We start from the raw sequence: 9,967 nt of genomic DNA, 5'->3' as shown, positions 1-9,967 counted from the left end.
CCCCCCCCCCCCTACCTTGGTTAACCCCACAAAAAGACAAGTTAAAATTGATGTTGTTGGGGTGTTCACAAAGAATATTGTCAAATTGAACTACTGAGAAACTATGTATATGTTTCTTAGGACTTTGCTCTGCTTGTTCCACTCTTGTAGCCTTGGTGGAACGGTGCAAACATTACTCAAGTTGATTGAGGATCTTTTGTTGGATAATAAACTAAAGCATCCATGTTGTAGGATTATCCTTTAGTTTTTGTTATTAAGGATTCTCATATCCTCCACAACTGCACCGCGTAACTTGAGCATCTTCTATTGATTGTCTCTACAAACAGATCCTTGAGCCGATATAAAATTAAATTTGGCTGATGTGGGGTGTGGGGTTTGTGGTTCTGGTAAGTGAACTGCTTTGATACTATGTCTTATGGCCTTTGAACTGCAGTTGTCATGATGTATATACAAAATCTTTTTAAATGAAGCTTCTAAGATATAATGCTTGAGCTTTACCACCCTAATCATTTTATCTTTACATTAGCCATGCTTATCCAGTTTAAGGAAAAAAGAGTTTTGAAAAGCAGAAATATGAACATTTTGACTTTTTGTTTTTTGATAACGGTGGTATCTAGATCAGTTTGTACGCACCTGAACTGATCCATTGTTTACCTGATAGCTTCTACAAGAACAACTATTAGGAAGCTCAGCCACTAAAGCTTAGACATGTGGAAAGAATTCACCTAGTGACGCCTCTGTTGGGATTCATACCTTGGTCTCCAAGGCTATTTCATGTTTTCGACTGCTTGGCCATTTTCTTAGAATTTGAACCATTATTAGATTAAGTTCAGATGTATGTCTTTTGGGTGCAAAATGAGCAACACCAGCGATGTAAAATAGTAAAGTGAACTTCATCTGCCTTGTGGATTAGAAGGAGCCAACATTTCTTGCAACTGTCATTTCTGCACATCTTTCTGTACTCAGGTTCAATGAGGTCTGTTTTAACTTAACAAAGGAAAAAAATTATGCTTATTTTTGTGCTATTCATGATAAAATTTGACCAAATTCTCGAGGCAACTAAACATGCAACAACACGTAGGTTCAGCTACTTAATACATCACATTTTTCAACTTTAAGTGCTTAGTTGTGTAATATGGTCACAGAATGAATTTTAATTCTATATGATATGGCAATTTCTAACTCAATATCTTTGTGGGTTGATCCTCTAATTGAGCTTGAGATGTGCTATTGTATCGATGTTTACATTAGACACAAAATCTTAATTCCATATTTGACCTGGATCTTTTTATATTAGGTTCATGCTGCTTCATTGATTCATGATGATTTGCCCTGCATGGATGATGACACAACTCGACGAGGTCTACCTGCAAATCACACAGTTTTTGGTGTAGATATGGCAATTTTAGCCGGGGATGCCTTGTTCCCTCTTGGTTTCCAGCATATTGTGTCCCACACTCCAAGTGATCTCGTTCCCGAGGATCGAATTCTCCGGGTTATTACAGAGATTGCTCGAGCTGTGGGGTCCACTGGCATGGCTGCTGGTCAGTTCCTTGACCTTGAGGGTGGACCAAATGCTGTTGATTTTGTTCAAGAAAAGAAATATGGTGAAATGGGTGAGTGCTCTGCCGTTTGTGGAGCTCTCTTGGCTGGTGCTTCAGATGAGGAGATCCAACACATGAGAAAATACGGTCGAGCTGTTGGTGTCTTATATCGGGTTGTTGACGATATATTGGAAGCAAAGAAGACGGAGGACAAAACCGAGGGGAAGAAAAAGAAAGGCAAAAGCTATGTCAGCGTTTATGGCATTGAGAAGGCTGTGAAAGTTGCTGAGGATCTAAGAGCGCAGGCTAAGAGAGAGTTAGTTGGTCTCGAGAAATACGGCGATAAAGTCATGCCACTTTACAGTTTTCTTGATTATGCTGCAGATAGAGGTTTTAGCATTGATGGCCAAGTCTAGATCATATTTAGCATTGTTGTCTTGTGTTTTATCATGATTCTTGACCTAAACTTTGTTGTATGGATATATCCTTAGCTAAATACAGTCGAACTCCTCTATAACACCACGTTCGTCTGGATATATTTTGGATGCTGAGAGAACATGTTATATAGCTTAATATGAAAGCCGGTCCAAAGAGAACTTGGCCGTTATCGTGAAATGTTGTTATAGACGATGATTGTTATGGAGAGTTCGGACAATTTTTTTCTGCTTTTATGATCAGTATGGTTTCATTGCCTAGAGATTGATACAAAGTTCCAATTTCTCATGGAAGTGTCAGCTCCATTAGAATTGAAAAATGTATAACCTTAACTAATGAAATAATTTGAAGTACTTAAATTTTTCTTTGAAGTTGTGCTAATGTTGGAAATGGTGAAGGATCCTAGTGCAACTGTCTAAACTCTGAGGTTAACCAGAGATGGTTTCTCGATGCATGTGTTGCACGTGTATGCCAAGTCATATAGAATATGATATCGTAAAATAATGATGAGGGCGGGTCAAGCATGAGTCGATAGGCTTCTAATCTGACAAACTTTTGAAGATGCAGTGCACATTGAAACGTGAGAAGAAAGTGAAGAACTTCATAAAGCATAACATAAGTTCAATGTTACACCATTATTTGAATTCGATGTTAGCATAGCTCAAAAGACAAATCCGTGAAGTCTACTAGGTTGCCAAAGTGTGCTAAATTTGGTGATACATACAGAGATCAAAAACAGAACTAATATGGCGATTTCGACTTAACCAGATGTTTTTGTTGGTACTGCTGTCAAAGGATTGAATTTCCTGACTGTCATTCCCATCCTCTCCTTCATGTCCATTGATATAGGAGTGACATTACTAGGAAGCTCCCAATCGAATTCATGAAGCAACGAGCCTAAAACAAAGTGTAACATTCGATTACCTAAAGGAAGGCCTACACACATCCTTCTACCAGCACCAAATGGTAAGAACTCGTAACACTGTCCTTTGAAGTCAGTCTTCGAGTTAAGGAACCTCTCAGGCTTGAAATCCAAAGGGTCGTCCCAGTATTCAGGATCTCTTCCAATTGCCCATACGTTCACAAACACTTGAGTGTCTTCTGGTATGTCATACCCCATGAAGTTAGTATCGTGCATCGCTCTTCTTGGCACTAAGAATGGAAGAGGAGGATGTAATCTTAACACTTCTTTAACCACAGCTTGCATATAGGGCAGATTGTCAATCTCACTTTCTTCAAACTTCTTCTTTTGTCCTACAATTCGAGATATCTCTGCTTTTACTCTTGCCATTACTTCAGGATGGCGTAGGAGCTCTGTCAACGTCCATTCTACACTGCTGCTAGTCGTCTCTGATCCCGCTAAAAACATCTCCTGCATTTCATATCTAATCAAGACTAATGGCAAGCAAACTATGTACATTAGCATTCTTGATTTCCATATGAACAATAGTTTCAAAAGAATCTATCTTTCCACATGACATTTTTCGTGTCAAGTCAAAAACCAGACAAGCAAATTGAAACAGACGGAATGTGCATTGTAAGACTTACCAATATGAATATAGTGATCTGATGTTCTGATAGCTTACTTGGTTCATCTTTTCCACTCCCCTCAAATTCAAGCAACACATCTAAAAAATCTTTCTTTTTCACTTCACCATGTTCGCGCTCCTTCATTCGTTCCTTAACAAACGTAGAGGCAATGCCAAGAGCTATTCCTATTTCGCGATGCATCTTCTTCTTCAAGCCTTGTAAATCAAACCTCCTAAGACATGGAAAAATGTCTGAGATATTCGGAATGCTTGACAAAACCATGATCCTCATCGTAGCATTGAAGAACTCGGAAGCTTTCTTTGATCCTGGATGGACTAAATCACGCGAAAACATCAAGTTCCCTAGCATATTAAACGTTGAGAGAAACACAAATCGCGTTACCTCAATCCCACTTCCCTTGACTTCCTTTGAACTCACTTCATTCTCAATCCAATGAATCATATCATCAACACATTTCCTCCTTATATCCATTGTTTCATTGATCCTTTTGTGCACGAACATTTCAACGGTGCATATCCTTCTTAGCACGCGCCAATACGTCCCATACCGGGCTATAGCTAATGACCCTAGGTTGTAGTCATGAACCAACATGGTGTCCATGATTTTACGCTCCGCGAAGACAAAATCGTGGTTCTTGAAAAACTCAGTAGCTGTTTTGGCTGATAAAATTGACATGGTTTTGACTGAGCCAATTTTGAACCATACAATAGGTCCATATTTTTGTTTAAATTGTGCTATTGTTTGATATGGTAATGTTCCTAGATCAAACATGTTGCCAAAAATTGGGATCCCAGGTGGTCCTGGTGGTAACTTGTAAGAAGAAGAATTTCTTTTGCAAAATACTAGGATTAGAGTTGTTGATACTATGATGATTATAGACCAAACAACATAGTTCCACTCCCAATCCATTTTTTTCCTCAAAATTTTCTTTTTTTTTGAATGTGTTGCTTCAAGATGCCATTTATTTATAGTAATTATACCCTATATGTTGCTTGGATCATCGGAAAATGTTGGTGCCCTCGTGTCAGATCTTGTAAAGATATATTACTTTTGAAGGATCTGATATACGTCTGTCAGCATATATGAAGAGTCTGAGGAATATAGATCTTCCCTTATATAAGTATAAAAACTACAATGTATGATTAGGATATATTGGAGAATTAATATCACTACAATACAAGTCCATGTTGTTTCGATTGTCCAAAAATATGATCGTATTTGCGTTGGATTGTGTAAAAAATGTGCTATTTTTGAAGGATTAGATATGTATATGTTTACATATTTGAAGAGTTTGAACAACATAAATTATCGGTGACATTAATTTCTCCTATATAAGCAAAACTATAATATATGACGTAAAGATCTCTTGTTCCACTCTCACTTTTTACCACAAGTCATTAAGGTTTAGACTGTAATATAAATATTAGTTACTCCGAATAATATAACATATTTAAGATGATAAGTTTTAATTTTTTTTTAAATTTTTTAAAATTTCGTATTAAATTAAAATACCTTAAATTAAAACAGAAAACGTAGAATGTACTGAACGTGCTGCCATTTGCCCACTTCGAGATATTCGATATAGGATTTTCTTTATAAAAAAAAAACAAAAGTGTATAATATTATTATATGCCCATGTTAGCTGAGATTGGCTCACATTACAAAGTTTATTATAAGTTAATTTTAAGATTTTCTCTACTAATTAGCATGAAACTTCGTATTTTCAAATGATTATTTTATTAAGCTGAACTCATATGTTATGTGTTAGAGTCGTAAATCTTTATAGATTGATAAATATTTATTCGTAACGAGTATACATAGTTCATTTGCTCGCGTGCGTCCTATAGAACTAACCGGTAGTTAAATCTATTCCTTAATTTTAACTCATTTATGATACAGTTATATAAAATTAAACAAGTAGATATATGTATCTTACGTGAGATAATATATATAATAGAAGCACACAATTGATATTTAGGATGCCATATAAATCGAATATGTCTATTTATTCAATTTATATGAATTTAACATTTAAAATTAAAAAATACACATAAATATCAATAGAGATCAAGTTAAAAAAATGTGTTTTACGTGATGTTATAAAAAATTAGCACAAAATCATTAATATTTGAGAAAATCTAAATGACGTCTATAGAAAGGAATATCCAAAAGAATTTTGAATTTTGGCGAAAAAAAATAATTTAAAAAGGTGCCAACTCATTATTATTCTATAAATAAAGAAAAATATCAATATTATTAAATATATTATCCTAATTTGCTACCCAATCGAATTATCGATAAAATTGTTCACTTGATCACCCTTTTATCATGGTAGCCTCCCTCTCAAATTATATGATCGTCGTCATCAATCATCTAATATTGATAGTTAAGTTTAATTTTGAATTGAGATTTTTATAAAGAAATATCAAAATATAAAATAAATAAATAAATTACTTATATATACAATATAAATTTTTAATGAAAAAGATATCAAAGATACATGTTTGTTTTCCTAGAGACCTTTGCCTTCCCTCAATTTTTTCATAATTAATAATAATAAGAAAAATAAGATTATTTTCCAACTAAAATATGAATATGATTATCACAAAGTTATTATTTTCACGGACTAATTCTATATATATCTGTATCGTTAATTAAAATTTTAAATCTTGAGATTAAATTACTTAATTTGATACAAATATGGGTAAATATATATTTATTTTCTGTAGTTGTTTTATCAATAATAAAATTTTCAATCCATTGCTTAATTGATAACTTTTTATAATACAGTTAGTAATAAGATAAGAAATAAAGAAACATAAAATATTAAATGGACGGTGGGTGCTGTATATTTTAGTGATGTAATATTACTATTTTTGTTCTTGTTACCTAGTCATGGCCAAATTATTTGATTTTTTATTCATAAGTTGACAAACTAAAATAAAAAATAAAAAATGTTCATTTTTCTAAATGACGTTTTGTAATAATCAAATATATACCAATTAGTTATTTATTCTTCCAACTTTGGAAATATCTTATAGGACTATAGTTTGTGTTTTTTTTAATTGCAAAATATAAATTATTAACCATGTGGAAAAACAAGATTGTATTTAACTTTTTACTTTAATTGAAAAAAAGTAAACGTGGATCTTATAAGATTATAATAGTAGTTGAAATAATTAAAGATAATTTAAATTACACTTACCATATGATTTCTTTTTTTAAAAAAAAACTTCCAATTTACATTTAATTACAAATTACGTGACTTCATTATGTTAGATGTTTTTTTTCCGCAAAAAGCCGTGAAGCTAAAATTTCACTAAGAAAATTTAAAGTATAAAGAAGTAAACACATAAAAAAAATAATTCACTGAATTCAATATTTACTATATTACATACACGTAATACTAAATTGCAAATTTTCAAACACGTACATAACTCTACTTTCTGCCGTCAGCGCGTATAACTGAAATTCAATATTTTTATAAATATAATATAATAACTAGCATGTTTTCATATGCTTATTTAAGGTACCACACTACCATTGTTAAATACAAAAATCAATCAATCTTCTTCCTCAAATTCTTGAGAGAAAAAAATGGATTGGGAATTGAATTTTTACATACTTTGTTCTACTATAATCTTTTTATTAGCTTTTATCTTCTTGATTTACCAAAAAAATTCATCTTTTTCTAAGTACAATTTACCTCCAGGACCAAATGGATTACCAATTTTTGGTAACATATTTGATCTTGCTGGATCAGAACCATACAAAAAAATTGCAAGTTTAAAAGACAAATATGGCCCTATTTTATGGCTAAAAATTGGTCCCTCAATGAACATAATGGTAATTCAAACATCATATTCATCAAGTGAATTATTCAAGTACCATGATGTTACATTTTCAGATAGGAACATAGTTGATGTTAATTTAGCACATAATTTCTATAAAGGGTCAATGGCTTTAGCTCCCTATGGTAATTATTGGCGATTTTCGAGACGAATTTGTACTGTGGAAATGTTTGTACACAAAAGGATAAACGAGACAACACTCATTAGGCAAAAATCGATGGATAGAATGCTTGGATGGATAGAGAAAAAAGCGAGCTCAGGAGGAGGGGTAATCGAGGGGATTGAAGTGACACGTTATGTGTTCCTAGCATCGTTTAATATGTTAGGTAACATGATTTTGTCTAAAGACTTAGTGACGGATCCAGAATCTGAACAAGGGTCAATGTTTTTTAACGCGATGATGGAGATCATGGAATGGTCCGGCGTTCCGAATATTTCGGATATTTTTCCATGTCTAAAAATGTTTGATCTACAAGGTTTAAGAAAAAAAATGAAACGTGATATGGGAAAAGCTATAGAAATTATTAAGAATTTTATTGAAGAACGTATCGAAGAAAGAAAAAAAGGTAAAGAAAATAAATCAATTAAAGATTTATTGGATGTTTTGCTTGATTTTGAAGGAAGTGGAAAAGATGAACCAGCTAAATTATCAGAACATGAAATCACAATTATTATATTGGTAAGTTCTTTAGTACTCTTCTCGTCTCAAATTATCTATCGTGATTTCAAATTCTTTTTTTTTTTAGAGCGAAAACTTTTTACCCGTTCAATTGTTTTATGATGGGATGTATAGTTATTTCCGAGATTTTATCTAGGTTCTAAATTTTATTCTCTTTGTTCTATTTTATGTGATATGTTTTGGCGTGCAAAGGTGATATATTGACTAATTTTTAGTGTAACTTAAACGTACAATCTTCAAAAAAAAAAAAAAAAATTTAAAAAAATATACATATAAAAATTAAGTACTTAATAGTATAGTATTGCCTCCGTTCCATTTTGTATGTCATCTTTCGAATTTCAAGAGTCAAACAAGTCTATCTTTGACCATAAAGTTTTCATAGATCTTTTAAACGTTTTGAATTATCAATTACTGTGACTTATAGTACTTTTTACGTAGTTTACAAATATATAAATTTCATTTCAAAAAAATTGAAGATTCCATGTACAAATTTCTGATCAAACTTAAACTGTTTGACTCAAAACATAAAAGGTATCGTATAAATTGGCACAGAGAGAGTAATGAATAATTCAAAATATTCAAAAATAGTAAAATATACATGGTTAAAATTTTTATTTATTTTCTCTAAATAATAAGTGTCACATAATATGAAACAAAAGGTGCACTACTTTATCTCGAAAGAATTTGACTTACATGTATGCGAGTCTAAAGATTTTCTTTATCTGTTGTAACATGTAACTTACCTGATTTTTAATATTACAAATCGCTTTTTTCTTATAGAGAATGTCGTGATATAATAGTATGAAAATTCTTTAGAGAGACGATGTATATAAGTTAAACTCGACTTCGAAAATTTCATAGGAAATGTTTCTAGCTGGAACAGAAACAACTAGTAGCAGTGTGGAGTGGGCATTGACTGAGTTATTGCGCCATCCACAAGCAATGACCAAAGTGAAATTAGAAATTTCACAAGTCATTGGTCCTACTAAAAAGTTCGAAGAGCGTGACATAGACAGTCTACCGTATATGCAAGCTATTCTCAAGGAATCGTTACGTTTACATCCTCCACTCCCTTTCTTAATTCCAAGAAAAGCAATTCAAGACACAAAGTTCATGGGCCATGACGTACCAAAAGGGACTCAAGTGCTTGTGAACGTATGGGCAATTGGAAGAGATCCTGAATGTTGGAACGACCCTTTTGAGTTTAAGCCCGAGAGGTTTCTTGAATCAAAAGTAGATGTCAAGGGGCAAAATCACGAGTTGATTCCATTTGGTGCTGGAAGAAGGATGTGTGCTGGCCTTCCTTTAGGTCATCGTATGATGCATTTCGCGTTTGGATCGTTGCTTCATGAATTCAATTGGGAGCTTCCTAGTAATGTTTCTCCTAAGTCCATTAACATGGAGGAAAGTATGGGAATTACAGCAAGGAAAAAACAACCATTGAAAGTGATACCAAGAAGAGTTTGATATTAGTTGTGTATTTATAATTTTTCTCATGAATTAGTATTGGTTTGGTTGAAAGTCTTATGTAAATTTATTATAGTTTGAATGATTTAATGAGGTGAGAATATATGTTAATCAATCATATGATTAAGTGTTAAAAGTCTATGTACAAACACGTGTTATAAAATTATTGACTTGATATTGTTAGGACCGAAATAAGCAGGTGTAAACGCGGAAGCTAGCAAAGCAAACCTCGAAAGACCACGAGTACGAAGACAACGAGAAATATACAAAAAGACACAAAGATTTAACGTGGTTCGGTCAATCGACCTACGTCCACAAAGGAGATGAGCAATCCACTATAAATATGAGAGTACAAAATACAGAGAGAAACAACCTCAACCAATTCACTCGGAATACATGGGAGGTTCACACAAGTGATAACGTATCAAGCTTGTGACCCA

At 33.0% G+C, this 9,967-nt stretch overlaps 3 protein-coding genes across 6 annotated transcripts in view; 2 read left to right on the top strand and 1 right to left on the bottom strand.

Annotated features, from left to right (window-relative positions):
* LOC107031140 (heterodimeric geranylgeranyl pyrophosphate synthase small subunit, chloroplastic-like) overlaps window positions 1–2,215 on the top strand; it is a 4,719-nt gene extending 2,504 nt beyond the window's left edge. For 3 of the 4 annotated variants that reach the window (XM_015232381.2, XM_027919433.1, XM_015232379.2), the window contains exon 3: window positions 1,298–2,215. In XM_015232381.2, the coding sequence (XP_015087867.1) occupies window positions 1,298–1,960 (663 nt within the window). In that variant the 3' untranslated portion in view covers window positions 1,961–2,215. The remainder of the gene's footprint in view (window positions 1–1,297) is intronic. The other variant, NM_001323466.1, reaches the window with a different exon arrangement.
* A 353-nt stretch (window positions 2,216–2,568) lies between these two features.
* On the bottom strand, window positions 2,569–4,605 carry LOC107029908 (cytochrome P450 76A2). The gene is made up of 2 exons (XM_015231346.2): window positions 3,528–4,605; window positions 2,569–3,351 (listed from the first exon to the last, which is right to left on the bottom strand). The coding sequence occupies exons 1-2, from the start codon at window positions 4,437–4,439 to the stop codon at window positions 2,740–2,742; spliced, it is 1,524 nt and encodes a 507-aa protein (XP_015086832.1). The 5' UTR covers window positions 4,440–4,605; the 3' UTR covers window positions 2,569–2,739.
* Window positions 4,606–7,127: 2,522 nt separating this feature from the next.
* LOC107031138 (cytochrome P450 76A1-like) lies at window positions 7,128–9,690 on the top strand. Its single transcript, XM_015232377.2, has 2 exons — window positions 7,128–8,060; window positions 8,922–9,690. The coding sequence occupies exons 1-2, from the start codon at window positions 7,128–7,130 to the stop codon at window positions 9,525–9,527; spliced, it is 1,539 nt and encodes a 512-aa protein (XP_015087863.1). The 3' UTR covers window positions 9,528–9,690.
* Window positions 9,691–9,967: the final 277 nt, after the last annotated feature.

Source organism: Solanum pennellii, chromosome 9 (genome assembly GCF_001406875.1).
Source record: "Solanum pennellii chromosome 9, SPENNV200".
Taxonomy (NCBI): Eukaryota; Viridiplantae; Streptophyta; class Magnoliopsida; order Solanales; family Solanaceae; genus Solanum; species Solanum pennellii.
The sequence above is the reverse complement of the archived record's forward strand: the minus strand, read 5'-3'. Positions and strand labels throughout refer to the sequence as shown.